The 14,603-nt window shown below is 48.5% G+C and overlaps 1 protein-coding gene across 1 annotated transcript in view; it reads right to left on the bottom strand.

Moving 5' to 3' along the window:
- Positions 1 to 10,767, bottom strand: part of LOC103180321 (cell adhesion molecule 1) — a gene marked incomplete at its 3' end in the record, with an annotated part of 177,288 nt that extends 166,521 nt beyond the window's left edge. The window contains 1 exon segment of the mRNA XM_042343894.1: positions 10,646 to 10,767. Within this exon segment, the coding sequence (XP_042199828.1) occupies positions 10,646 to 10,712 (67 nt within the window). The 5' untranslated portion in view covers positions 10,713 to 10,767.
- Between the last annotated feature and the right edge of the window lie 3,836 nt (positions 10,768 to 14,603).

The following is a 14,603-nucleotide window of genomic DNA, read 5'->3' as shown; positions in this document are numbered from 1 at the left end:
AAGGGGGGAAAAAAAAATCTGTTCGGATTGACTGCTTTTTCGTTTCCCCCTTCCTCTCCCCCCGACCCTCCTCATTAATGCTATTTAGGCATCCAGACAATGTACTGCTGATGTACTAACCACATCTACCGTCATTTGGATTAAATGTACGCCAACAACACTTTCAAGTGCGCTGGACAGTCAGGGAGCTGGGGTTTGGGGATCAGGAGGGTCGGAGGGCAGGGAGCCGAGGGTAGGAGGGTGACTGAAGGCTCGGTCGAAGAGGAAAGTCGAGAGGGGTCTTCAAGGAGGCAAGTGAGGGAGCGAAGCAAAGAGACTGTGGTCTGGAGTTCCACAGGATGAGGGCAGAGAGGCAGAAGCCCTGACCACCTTTATTTTACAAGGCACTTCCTAAATGCACTATAATCAAACGCAAGAATTATTATTTTTATTATTACAATGAAGGCATTTCTTCACGCTGATATTTACAGTACAGGGAGGTATCAAATGAGGCTGTCTCCAAGGGGATAACAAATCAGGAGCAGAAAAGCATCACTTAATGAATAGATGCCCTTCGAACATACAAAGAGCTGCTTTTTATGAACGAAAACCCACAGATAAACCATTTCCTCATAAATTACCTCGTCAAACCTTCTTTGAAATGGGATTCCAGCAACGTGTTTTTTTAAAAAAAAATGCACAAAACATTTGATACAATGCCTTTTGCATCGGGCCATCTCAGAGCACTTCATGGGGTCCGCTGCAAAGTGCGGTACAATATGACAATACAATCTTACAACTACAACAAATGGCATTTATGTAGAACCTTTCGCATCGCGGGCAGCGGCACGGACATCTCAAAGCACCGAACCGTCAAGGGATGGAGTCAACAGGGTTGGAGGGTGGAGGGAAACAAAAGCACAGTCGGAAGGAAAGGAAGGTCTTGAGACAGGCCTTGAAGGAGGGCAAGTCTCAAGACCTTGTGAGGAGGGTTGCAATTATATTGCTGGGTCGGGTTGGGGAAGGAGAGCGTAGGGGCGAGTAGGTAGGTCTCGAAACGGACCTCAGCGACTGCGCTTCACAAGCAAACAGTTCTGCCGTTGAACGTTACTCCTTTGCTCCCCCCCTCCCTCCCGCCACCTCCTTCCGCCACTGCCCCGACCACGAATTAGCAGCTTCAGAATCCGATTCCTCTGAGACCGGAATTTAAAAAAAAAGGCCCTCAAACAGAAAAGGCGTCACGGGAACGCAGCAAACTGGCGAAAATTCCCCTCTGCTCGTCACTGCCGGCGCGCATTTGATTAGGGAGTTAAATACGGTTCATTAAATACAATTTGCAACACGGTCACAGGTTGTTAGTTGAAAATGTAAAAAAAAAAATTCCGCCAGTTTAAAACAGAGCCATTTGCCACCTGAGCGGCTGTTGAACTGGATTGTTCCCTTATTAATGGGGGAAAACTCCACTCGCCCAGCAAGTTACTGCCAAATAATAAAAAAAAAAGGGGGTAGAGTTCTAGACTGAGGTTAGACTTCAACAAGGCGGAAAGAAGGGGAATTTCGGGCCGATCAGCTTGGGAAAGCAATGCGTTCCCTCAAGACTCGGCGTACAAAGGCTCCCCAGGGAGACGGTGGAAGCAGAAAGTGTGGCTCCTTTTTTCAAGAGCAAATCAGATGGATTTCTCTCGGGAAATGATATTTCGGGGAGACAGTATATAGTTTGGGGACAGGACAACACGCGCACACTACTGCCAGGAACGGTGGGAGGCGAGCTGGATGGACCTTGGTCTTCTTTCGTCCAGCAATTCTGATGGTTCTTATGTGTGTGTGTGTATATATATAAATATATATATACACACCACATTAAGCTAACTGAAGAAAAACTACAACAGTCACGTGTAAGATTCCTTCTCTCTCTACCCCCCTCCCGCTTGCTCCCCATGAACAGATAAAAGGCTGTGGGGCTAATGTGCGTTCTGCTTTATGAGCCAAAACATATGAACGACGGCCTGGCTTATAGATTTGGGGAGCAAAAGGGAGGATTGCAAACACAAAGGGGCTGTGCTTTTTCTCCGGGATTAAAAAAAAGGTAAAGGTCAGCGATTTTCTGACGGCCGAGATAAATTGGGGTCACGAGGCACGAGAAAACTTCTTTTCCTCTTTCTCTCGCTTCATGACCAGGAGCGATTGCGTTGTTAGTTTCTGCACTCAGCTGCAACTTTTTTTTTATTGGAGCACAATATTTGTTCAGTCTCTCTCTCTCTCTCTCTCTCTCCTTTCTGCCCCCACCATCAGGTCGGCTAATCTTCAGCCTTTACCTTCTCTGGAACTCCTTCCCTCAACCCCTCTTTCTCTCTCTCGTACACACAGACACACACTCGCACACCCCAACGTCAACTTGCATTTACGCAGCACTTTTACAAGCTTTGAAATCTAATTTTAAAGCAAGTCCCTCTTTAATCTTGCCGACAGACACCGCCGCTCCCAACCCCCACCCCACATTCCTTCCTGCCCCACCCCACCATATCTCTCGCTCTCCTCAGTTTCCCCCTCAGCGTCGAGCAATCTCTCTCTCTGACGTGGCCCCACGTTAAGGACGTTGCTAATTGCAAATCGTTGTTTAGAAGGAGTTTGATCCGGTAATTAATCTCTCCGCCTCTGCCCTGAAAGAAATTCCCTAATTCAGCCTAAAAGCGAATCACCTGGAGAGCCGCTGATGCAATCTTTACTCTGGTGTCTCTGTGGCAACGACGACGACGACGACGACAAATTACACGTGTCGTCGGATCGTCCTCACACCGTACACACTGCAAATCCTGGACGGCCGATCAGCTCACGAGCCCACAAGGTCCGAAGGGTCGTGTGAATTGGGCAAAATTTAGCTCGACGTGTTCGCTCGAGGGGTTTTACAAGCACGAGCGGAAAAGCAAGACAAAATCGCTTTCAGCCGCGACGCCATGAAGCTTTGGAACTCTCTTCCTCAATCCCTCCACCTTGCCCTCCCTCCCTCCCTCTCTCTCTCTCTCCCTCTCGCTCTCTCTGTCCCCTCTTTTAGATCAGGCCTGAAGACCTTTCCTCTTCGACCGTGCTTACGGTCACCTCCTCCTTCCCCATCCCCGGCGCCGTTAAGTGCTCCGGCTACGAAGGGCGCTGAGCAAATGCAAGTCGCCGTGGCAATAAAAATCCGAAATCGTGCCCTTTTTTTTTCGGAAAAAAAAGCTTATTTTCCTAAAAACGCGCCGAGTCCAGAAAAAAAAAAGCCGGAGGTGGTTTGTACCTCTGAGGCAGGTGACACTGCCACACAGGAGCCTGCAATTCCCCGAGTCGCTATCCACCCAAGCGAGCACCAAAAATATTTGCAAAGACGATGTGAAGGTCCCGAAGTGGTGGGAGGTCTCTTCTCACAACGCAATGTCGTGCTTTCAGCTTTGAATCCCGGGGAAAAAAAAAGGAGAAAAAAAGAACGCGCGCGGTTAGCCGCAGAGGTCCGTCCGCAACATACGCAGTCGCTGCACTATGCCACGTAAAGCCCTTTTGAGACGCCTCGAAGACGCGATGTCAAACGCAAGGCTTACGGTTAGGATTTCATCAACACTTTAGGTTTTTTTTTTGCCGTTGGAAGCGGTGGGGGGGTGGGGGGGGGAGGTGGGGGGGGTAATAAATTCGGAACAAATCCGTGGAGACACTACTCTAGCGAGAGAGAAGCAGACGGGGCTCCCGAGGGAGGTGGAAGGTGGAAGCAGAAAGCGCTGTTTCTTTCGAGAACAAATAGGTTTTGTTTGGAAAATAACATCGAGGGGGATACAGTATATAGTTTGGGGACATGACAATGTTAAGCGACTGACGAGGATGATTGGTGGAAGGTGGATAGAAGTTAAGTCTCGCGCTCAGCGATTCCTTCATGTCCTCAGTCGACACAAACTTTCCGGCCTCCGAACGAAAAAACAAACAAACATTTTTTGTCGTTCAAAACATTAGAGGCTCTCTGTTTACAAACTGGTTACAGAAACACTGCAGCGCGGAAATTTGCATCTGTTTCAATTTCGTTTGACTAATTCGGGGAGAGAGGGGGGAATAAAAAGATCTCTTTGAGAGGTAATTATATACCTTTCGGCAACATTTAAGTGTAAGCATTTCTCCTCTCAAAGAGTTACTTGATACGTCTACAAAGGCTCCCTACCTGGAAACGCAGCCACGTTGATGCAATTAGGATTTCAATAAAGAAATAGGGCAACTTTGTTTTGAGAATTAGATGGCAGCCCGGCTCAGCTGGAAATCTCTCCTCGGAGTTCAAGCCCCACGCGATGATCGCCCTCGCACTTGATACCGCGCCTGATCACGTCGCCGAGTCGTCTCGGAGCGCCTCGCATGACGCACTGCGAAGTGTAGTGGCCGTGGGCTTCGCGGGCGAAGCGCGGCAGCCAATAATACTTGTGTTTGACGTAAGCGCCTCATCGCATCTTCGAGAGACGTCTCAAAGCGCTTCGCAGAATGGATCGTCAAGTGGAGTGACTGTATATTTCGGTGGGCTGACGCTCCAGTGCAGTTCGGGGTGAGCGTAGTATTGTCGGAGGCGCTGTCCAGATGAGAGATAGAACTAAGGACCCCTCTACCTCTTTAGGTGGACGTTAAAAAAGCCCTGTGACCTCTGAAGATAAAGCACCAATATCTATCCATCTCAAGTGCACAAACCTAACTATTCCCAACCAACCACCAGGAGGAGCAATGTATGAGAAAGTGAGGCAGACCTAAGTTTCGGGGGAGACTGTAATGATGATCCTCGCATTTGATACAGCGCCTTATCACGTCTTCGAGACGTCTCAAAGCGCCTCACGGGATATACTGTGAGTTGAACTGACTGTGTGTTTTGCGGGAGAAACGCGGAGGCCAATTGCGCACAGCAGCGTCCCCACAGTCAAGTGAAGCACCCGATCGAAATCAAAAGAAAATAACTTTTACAGAGTTGCCGCCTTTCGTTAAAAAACACCCAAATCCCTCCACGGGAAATGGCCGTTAAAGTGTGTTTTGAACTGTATTCGAGGGGAAAAGTGACAAGCTTTTTTGGCCAGCAAACACACACACACACACACACACACATAGAGCCAGTGATGCAGCAAAAGTACGAAGGTAGATAATTCAGATTGCTGACTCTTCCAATTTCAGTCGCGAAAAAAGGATAAATTATGCATTCACAATATAAATAAACTGGTGGATTGCGGAGCGTAAACACTTCACAGTCATACAAATTGGAGTTGATGTGTAGAGGATAAGAGTATCAAGGGATAAGGAGCTAAGAGGGGTAGATGAAGTTAAGGTACAGATCAAACATGACCCAATCGAATGGCCAAACAGGCTCAAGGGGCTGAATGGCCTACATTTCCTCGGTTGCAATATTAAAACGGTTTGAAGAACATCGTACAGGATCGAGGCAGCAAACGAGGGCTTCGAAGGGTTCCGTAGGAACTTTTCTTCAGCTGACTGCTATAGCAAGCTAAACCCCTCCTACGACGCAAGTAAGTGTGGCAATTGCAGGGAGTCATCACAGGGTTCCAGTTGTTTAGCAGCCGGTAGACACAACTGACAATAATCAACATTATTGCAATTATTAATACACACACATCTATATTTTAAGCAAGTTTGATTGTTGTTTTAATTCTGCCCTATAGTCCCATCCAGAAATTCTTGTGCAACAACTTTGCGACTGGTCAAACAACCAAACCCAAGATCACATGAACCGACACGCATTTTTTTTCGCAATGAACTAATTCGAGACACTCAGAAACCCACCAAACCACAATCTCCAGGCAATTTCGAACTGCACTGTGGCGATTACATCCCTGCAATAAATTGAGAATTGCTCCCTCAACGTGAAAAAGAAACCTTATTGGAAGGAAATACAATTGCAGCACTTCATGCACACTTATGCTGCTGTAAAATATCCATAAAAAAAGGGCTTTTAACAAAAAAGGGGCAGGAAGTATGCAGCGCCGGCATTAACACGTCGGGAAATGATTTTTAATTTAAACTTCAAACCTCGCTTTTGAATTCAACCAAACTTTTCAAAATGAACTTCCACCAGAAGATGAAAGCAGACAGAAGCCGAAAGGATGAAGCTAAGATCCCAGCAATTTTAATGAACGCCCCCAAATCTACGTTTATATAATATCCATGTGTAGGTGGGACGCGCGGAACCCTGGTTTGGTTTGGAAATACTCTTAAACTCGGCGAAGGGGTCTCCACGTGTGTCAGGCGCGAACGAAACCCAAATCGGCAGAAGCACATCTGGTAAACACAGCTCTCAACACAACAAACCCTCGTCGCTGCCGTTTCGTGTTTTGAAGCGGAAAAACAGCAGCGACGGACATTGTGCTGAGTTAACTCGAGGCTTGGGTTTGATTCTGTAATTGTGGAATCAATGGAGAAATTACACCCCTTCCCTCGGACTTTCATCGTTTAAGAACTGCCTCGGCCAAGGAGTGGAGCTCACCACACGTCTCCCCCCCCCCTTCCTCGTCTCCTCAAATATCACAGACCTTCGATAACGCCGGGCGCTCCCGCGAAAAAAAATGCACGATTTTTTTTTCTCTCTCCCCCTCTCTCTCTGTGTTTCGTTAAAAAAAAAACAATCGCCGCAGAAACCGGGAAAAAAGGAGCCATTCATTACATTCGAAATACAACCCATGTGTGGAGCGAAAAGTGGGGCTGCGATAGATAAAGCCGAGGTGGGGGTGCAAAGCGGTGGGGGTGGGGGGTTAAAGTGAACTCCGACATTCTTGCCGTGAAAAGAATGGCATTGTATTGAAAAAAAATTCCTGTTCGTTCCAGGAATTAGCATCAGGAAACCAGGCAATTGTATGGGGAACAGAGCTCTGTGTGTGTGTGTGTGTGTGTGTGAGCAGCAAAGATCACAACTAAAGGCATCACTAATCATGACACCTTATCTCTCTCTCTCTCTCTCTCCCGCGCCTCTCTCTCTCTCTCTCTCTCTGTTCCCCCCTTCCCCATCTCCCCCCCACCCAATTACAACTTTGCCAGACAACAGCCGAGGCAAAGCAGAGCTCCTGTTTTCTTAGGATATCTACGCAAATCCTTAAGGAGTGCTTCAAGAGGGGAAGAGGAGATGCATTGCTGGGAACACACACACACACACACGCGCATTCCCTCCCTCCCCCTTGCCCCCCTCTCTCTCTCTCTCTCTCTCTCCCTTCCCCCCATCCCCTGCTCCTCTCTCCCCCCCCCCCCCGCCCCCCTCTCTCTCCCGCAACAACTAAAAGCAATGAATGGGACAGAGAGAGAGAAACACACACACACAGTGATTCCAACATGGAATAAAGGGAATTGCTGTACATGTGCAGTGTGTAATGTGGATTAAGTGGTCCACACTCACCCACCCACCTTCCCCCCCCCCACCACAACCAACCACGGGGGGAGTGGGAGGAAATCCCAAACGGCCTCGGGAAACGCACAAAAGCAGATTTCACCACCTCAACATCGCCGACAGCAATTCAATTTGCCTCTGAACACACACTTGTCTCTTGGAAGCGGGTTTTCGAGATCAGAACCAGGTCCGACCAGAAGGCAGCGTTTTTCAAGATTTATCACAACAATAGTAATTATTATTATTACTACTACAAGCGGGTGCAAGTCTTCGAAATCGTGCGAACACCGTGTTAACATCAAAACGCTTGTGAATGAACAGGCGCCTCGCAAGGAATTGTGCTAACAGACAGGGGGTGTAACACTGCCTCAAATAAACGTGAAGGGGGAACCAAGCGAAGTTTATTTTTTAGGAGAATGTAAAGCTTTTAGCGGAGAGAGAGAGAGAGAGAGGGGGGGGAGGGATGGAGGGAAGGAGAGAGAGGGGGAAAAGGAGAGGGAGAGGGAGGAAAAGGAGAGAGAGGCGTGGAAGGAGAGGGAGTGAAAGGAGAGAGGGGGAAGGAAGCGAGAGAGGGAGGAAGGAAAATGAGAGAGAGAGAGAGAGAGCGAGAGCGAGGGAAAGGGGTGATGGGGAAAGGAGAGAGGGAAGGAGGGAAAAGGGAAGGGAGGAGAGAGGTGGCTAATGACGGTTTGAAAAACTGTCCCTCTTTTTTAATATCCTGAATGGAGCCTCTGGTTACAATGTGATTTAACTCTCTTTGACAGCAATGAAGCTGTGCTGCTCCAGAGCTAGGAATTGGGCTGGAAGGGGGTGGAATTTACATAACGACTGAGAGAAGAAGGGAGAACGAGGGGGAGGGGAAAAGGGGAGAGAGAGGGAGGGGAAAAGGGGAGGGAGGGAGGGAGGGGACGAGACAGGGCTGGTTACTGGATGTTGACAAAGGGTTTAAAAAAAGGAGAATGAGCGAGCGAGCGAGAAAGAGAAATCACACTCATTCATTTGATCTCTAAAACAAAAGATTGTGAACGAATGGGAGGGGAAGGAGGGGGATGGGAGGGTTTGGGGGGGGGGGATGGGAGGGTTTGGGGGGGGGGGGAAGAGAGAGAGAGCGCGAGTGAGCGAGCGAGAAAGCGCCCTCTTTCACTACCCCAGTAATACGAAGCGAAACAGAAGTGATCTGTTTCGATAAAAGCACAACAGAAAGCGAGCGAGTCGGAGAGAGAGAGAGAGAGAGAGAGAGGGGGGGGGCGGGAGGGGTAGAGGAGAGGAAATCATTCCCTGAACGATTTTATTTCTACCCGCGCTTGCGAGATGTGCCTTTAAGTCAACGATCGCATCGAGAGGAGAGAGAGAGAGAGATAAATAGAAACATAAACAAATTGCATTTATATCGCGCCTTTCGCGGCAGGAAGGAATTGCGAGCTGCTGGACAACGAGAGGGGGGGGGGTGGTGGGTGGAGGGCAGGGGAGAGTGAGGTGATATTAGAGGGAAGACAATAATAATAATAATAATCCTGGCACTTGATACAGAGCCTGATCACGTCTTCGAGACGTCTCAAAGCGCTTCACAGGACACACTGTAAAGTGAATTGACTGTATGTTTTGCGGGAAAAAAGATGATCGAAGGCGCGGACGGGGTCGAAGCGGAAGGGCCTTGAGCGGAGGGGGTGGGGGGGCAAGGAGTGGGGTGGGGGGCAAAAACAGGGAAGAATTCCTATCAGATCACATCATCATAACCAGAGATCAAGGGTGTTAAATACATACAGCCAGAGAGACAAGATACACACACACACACACACACAGAGAGAGACAGACAGACCCATTCTCCTGTGAAGGTAGTTTTAATGCACTGCTTGGTGTATGTGTTTTAGAAAAATACAACAACAAAAAAGAAAAAGAAAGACCAGGAAAGGGTTTATTTGGGGATCCCTGTGTGTGTGTGTGTGAGAGGGAGAGATTGCTGAGCTAATATCGCCCTCTTCATTCTAACCAGTGCTACTTAACTGCATGAAACACACACACATTTAGAGAGAATAACACCCACTGTACAATAAAATCAATCAGGGCTATTTGGGGAAGGAAAAGGGGTTGAAAGAGAGAGATGGGGGTATGGGGCAGTTGGGGGGGGGGCAAGAAATACACTTAAATCATCCAAATAATCTTTTTCCCTCATACCCACACACCAGCAAACATTACATTTCCAACATATAACTTTTCCCACACGTTATAACATTTTTAAATCTCAGTTTCTACCTCTCTCCCCACATCCCTCTCTCTTTCTTTCCCTCCCTCTACCACCCCCCCCCCCCACCCACCCCCACTCCCCCCTTTTTTCCTCCCTCACCACAAAAATGCACTGAACCCAACAATAAAAGGCTTTTTTTTTCCCCCCACACACACAAAAAAAACAAGATGAAAAAAAATTATATTTTAGAAAAGACATGAACAATTCAAAATAAAATAGAAGGCTGAGGAGGGGGGGGGGGGTGTGGGAGGGGTGTGGGGGGGAGATAAAAAAAAAGCTTATCAGTTTCCTTTCCTTCCCTCAAAAAAATTGGGCAAAGGATGGGGGGAGAAAAGGGGGCAAAAAAAGCACATTTTGGTAAAAAAATATTGCTGGCAACTCTTGCCTATGAGTGGGGGGGGGGGGGTAAAAAAAAATAAGTTCCCCCTTCTATTGAGAATCAAATCTCTCCTCAATCCCATTCCCAAACCACACAATATGTTTTAAGTTTTGTCTGTGGAAAATAAAACACAACACAGTTGGAGGGCAGATGTTTTTTGGGTGAAAAAAATAAAATTTGGGGGTTTTGAAAAAGGGGCTGGGGGTTGGGGTGGGGGGTAAGAGGGAGGGAGGGGTGAGGGGGAGTCAATCTACCCTCTCCCCCCCCATAAAAATAGCCTTCTTTTTAGGGAGGAAAAGAAAAAGGAGAGAGACAGACAAGAGAGTGAATGAAGCAAATAATAAGTGTCTCTTCTCTTTCCCCCCATTTCCCCCAATTGCTTAGCCCTGAGCATCACAGTGCACCCCCCCCCCCCCACACCCACAAACCCTCCCCCCCCACACCCCCACCTTTAACCAGAAAAAAAGCCCCCAAGGGAGAGGAGGAGAAGAAAAGGAGAGAGAGAGAGAGACTGTGGGGGGAAAAGAGAGAGGGAGAGAATGAAGCAAATACTGTGACTGTGTCCACCCCCCTGTGGGGGGGGTCTGTCACCTCTTTCCACATTGCAATACATTGCAACCCCCCCCCAGACCCCACACCCACCCCCACCCCATCTTCACCCCCTTACCTTTAGCCAGAAAAAGTCCCCAAATGGTGAGAGTCAGGAGATGCCAAACCACAGAGCCAAACGCCATGTTGAGCCACACAGACACACACAGAGAGTCTCTCCACTCACTCTCTCTCTCCCTCTCACACTCACACACAGACACACACACACACCAGAGAGAGAGAGAGAGAGAGAGATGGGCAGAAAGAGAGAGAGAGAGAGAGAGATGGGCACAGAGAGAGAGAGAACTCACTCACTCACTCACTCTCTCACACACACACACACAGAGATGGAGCCCACCAGCTCTGCTCCACCTCCACATGCTAATTGCCATCCCTAATCAGATGCTAATAAGATGCTACATCTTTGACTTCCGACAGCAATGGGTCGCGGTTCGAAACACGGGGAACAAGTGGGTGGTGGTGGTGGTGGTGGTGGGGAAGGTGTTGGTGGTGGTGTTTTTTTTTGGGGGGGCGCGTGTGAAAACCCTGTGAAATAACACGCGCATATTATACACGCGCCGCCGCCGTTCCTACCTCTTCCCCTTCCGCTCACGTTATCATCCATCCCGTTCATTCCACCCCCCCCCCCACACACCCTCCACTCTTTGCCCGGCTTTTTAAAGTGCTGACGGTTCTTGCTTCGAGGCGTCTGTCTCGACGGCCACGGCGACCACAGACGACGCTTCCGCACGCGGTGCCCTTCGCGTCGGAAAGACGTCCCGGGGTGCAGGGGGTGGGGGCTGGCCGGGTGGTCAGGGTTTTTTTTTTCGGACCCGAGCTGGGAGTTTGGGGGAGTCAGGAGGGATGGAGGGCAGGGTTAGGGTGTGGGGGCTGGGGGTGGTGTGTGGGGGTGGGAGGGTGGCTGAAGGCACGTTCGAAGAGGAAGGTCTTTAGAAGGGACTTGAAGGAGGCACGAGAGGTGGGGGGGGGGGGGGCGGTGAGGCGGAGGGATTGTGGGATAGAGTTTCAGAATCTGGGGGGGCAGAGATGCTGAATGTCTGACCCCCAATGGTGTGGCTCAAAGTGCTCCATAGGATATACTTTAATGTGGAGTGACTGTGTCTTTTGTGGGCAAAACGCAGCCCAAATAGTCGTTGATTGAGTGATTGAATTGCGATTATTATAAAAAATTTGGGGAAAGAATTATTACCCCCCCCCCTTCCCCGGATAGGGATCCACCAATCAAGTTAGACTGGGAGTGTATGACTGAGGGGTCACACATGGATCGATCCTTCGTTATTTTCTCTCCTCTGTCTGTTCCTATCCTGAAGATGTTCAGCTCATTTTTCAGCGCTCAAAGCGCTTCACGGGATACGCTATCAAGTGGTTTTGACGGTGTATTTTTGAGGGCTGACAATTTGTAACGTCTCGCAAGCAGGCGCAGAACGACCGACCAAATTTATTTGGGGGGATTTGTTGACCAGGACACCGGGGGAGAGAGAAACTCCCTTCTCTTTTCGAACAGCGCCATTCGATCTTTAACGTCCACCCGAACAGTCAGACGGGACCCTTCACGTCAGGAGGATGGCCCAAGACGCTGGACAGTCAGGGATCTGGAGGGCAGGGAGGGTTGGAGTAGGAGGGTGACCATATGCACGGTCGAAGAGGAAGGTCTTCAGGATGCACCAAATACCATCTGTTCGTGGGACACTGCAGTGAGCAAATCAGCTGCCACGTTGTGAAGCGCTTCGAGCCGTCTCGACGATGTGATAATGAGCTGAATCAAAAGCAAGGATTGTTATCAATATTGATCACCTGTTTGGTGTATTCCAATGGGGAACGGATCCAATCAATCCGTAGACCACCCGAGTGCCTTACGAGGTGCATTGATTTATCGATCTTTCTGTTCGTGCTCTTATTTGCTCCGCCCCCCCCCCCCCCCACCCCTCGATAAAGCAACAAATGGGCTCATTTTCATGAAGGATCCTCGAATATTTTCTTTATTCTAAGACAAAGGTATGAATCGCAGGAGATGCCCGTGACGATGGAATGAATGCACTCTCTGGGTGCGTTGGATTGAACCACATGCTGCCTTTGGTCTTGCATTAGATTTATTAAATGGCCAAAAAACCAGAGGGTCGACCAATTATTATTATTATTATTATTATAACTGTCTTCGAAACAGAGAGGAACCATTGCTTTGAAAAGGAAAGAAGAGAACCAGCGGTAAGAAAAGACAACTGCTACCTATACAGAGTCCTTCACCCAGAATCGTGTCTCGGAGCCCTTAACAAAGGCAGCGGGTATTGGAAGGGAAAGAGAGAAAAAAAGTACTGTTTTCTCTCTTTCTTTTGTGTGATCAAATGGGAAGCTGAAATCAATCTTTCATCCCAAACTGACACAAGATCCTCCTCCTCCTTCTCCTTCCTGTAGCGATCCACGACGAGGAAAGAATCAACGCATCTCGGAAGGCCAAACAAAATCACCAAGACACGTGTCAAGGTGAAACAAGCAATCAAGAAATCACAACCCAGCGACGACATGTGCGGTGTAAGTACAACTTCTGGTGAGTAATGAACCTCACTAGACACTTACGCTAAAAGCAGGATTGATTTGTTCCAGATGCCTTCGGAGACATCAACTGGGAATGATAATAATAATAATATAATGATGATAATCCTTGCATTTGATACAGCGCTGTATCGTGTCTTCGGGACGTCTCAAAGGGCTTCACAGGATACGCTGTAAAGTGAATTGACTGTATGTTTTGCGAATAAAGCAGAACGGCAAAAGACTCCGTCAATGGAAATTCTTAATAACGTTTTTATAAAACCGTTTCGCTGTTGGGTTGAAACTTGATGCACCGGCGAGGGCAAGGTGTTGACTGGTGCGGGACTTGACAATGGAACGCTCAGAGGTTCAGACACACGGAGCGGTTGGAGCATTGGCACGAACCCTTTGGGCCTCCATCGCACGCTCCCTTCGCCTCGCCCCTTGCCTCCTTTAAGGCCCGTCTCAAGACCCTCCTCTTCGACCGTGCCTCCTGTCACCCTCCTACACCCACCCTCTCTCTGCCCTCCGCCCCTCCTGATCCCAAACCCCAGCTCGGATCCAGATCCCTCACTGTCCAAGGCCTTGGGACTTCCTCCTAATGTGAAAGGTATGTAAACGACATTTGTTGTGGTTGGTGGTGGTGGTGGTGGCGGTGTTGGCGGTGCTGTTGTTGTTATTGTCTGCAGTCACCAGTTTGTCCAACAGTGAAGTCCTCTGATCTCAGTCAAGCCATCATACGAGGAGTGAATGAGTGTGCGTGTTTGTGGGGAATGGGGTGGGGGGAGAGAGAGAGAGAGAGGTAGTTGTTGGAACACCACAGGAGGAGGGGGAAAACAATTCTGGTTCACTTCCTCAGCAGAAATCCTGGGAACAAGTTAACTGCCGGCATAACACGCTTGCATCTAAATAATAGCAAATTAGTCATTTTTTTTTTAAAAAAAGGAGAACAGTTAAGACCATTTCTACGTGTTGCCCAAGCGTTTTAATTCAGCTTCCTGTGACGCAATCCCTCATTCGAATCTGCAAAAAAACACGCACTTGTCTGCCTTTCTCCCTGGCTTGCGAACAGATAATCGGATGTTAATTGAGATGGCTGGAACAGATCAGAGTGGAAGGAAGTGTGGAATGCAAATATTTCAGTGTTGCTTGTCGGTTTCTATTCCTGTCATCTCTCTTTTTCTGACAACCGAACCGTAGTGTATAAATACACGCCGTATATTACATAGGTAGATAGATGCGTATACCACTGAAGTAATCTGCATATCTGACCTTACTTGCATTTCGAATCACACAAATGCTTGCATTGTGGTAGCTCGGAGAAAGGAGTAGGAGAAAGGAACAGAGACTAAGACACACAACACACACATACACACATACACACACACACACACACAGAGCGAGTCCCACAAATAAACAGTTGGTGGAGCAAGTCCTCACATTTTATTGCTTAATTTTGAATCAATCTGTTCAGTTCTCGTATGCTT

This window comes from Callorhinchus milii, unplaced genomic scaffold (genome assembly GCF_018977255.1).
Source record: "Callorhinchus milii isolate IMCB2004 unplaced genomic scaffold, IMCB_Cmil_1.0 Scaffold25, whole genome shotgun sequence".
NCBI classification, from domain to species: domain Eukaryota; kingdom Metazoa; phylum Chordata; class Chondrichthyes; order Chimaeriformes; family Callorhinchidae; genus Callorhinchus; species Callorhinchus milii.
The sequence above is the reverse complement of the archived record's forward strand: the minus strand, read 5'-3'. Positions and strand labels throughout refer to the sequence as shown.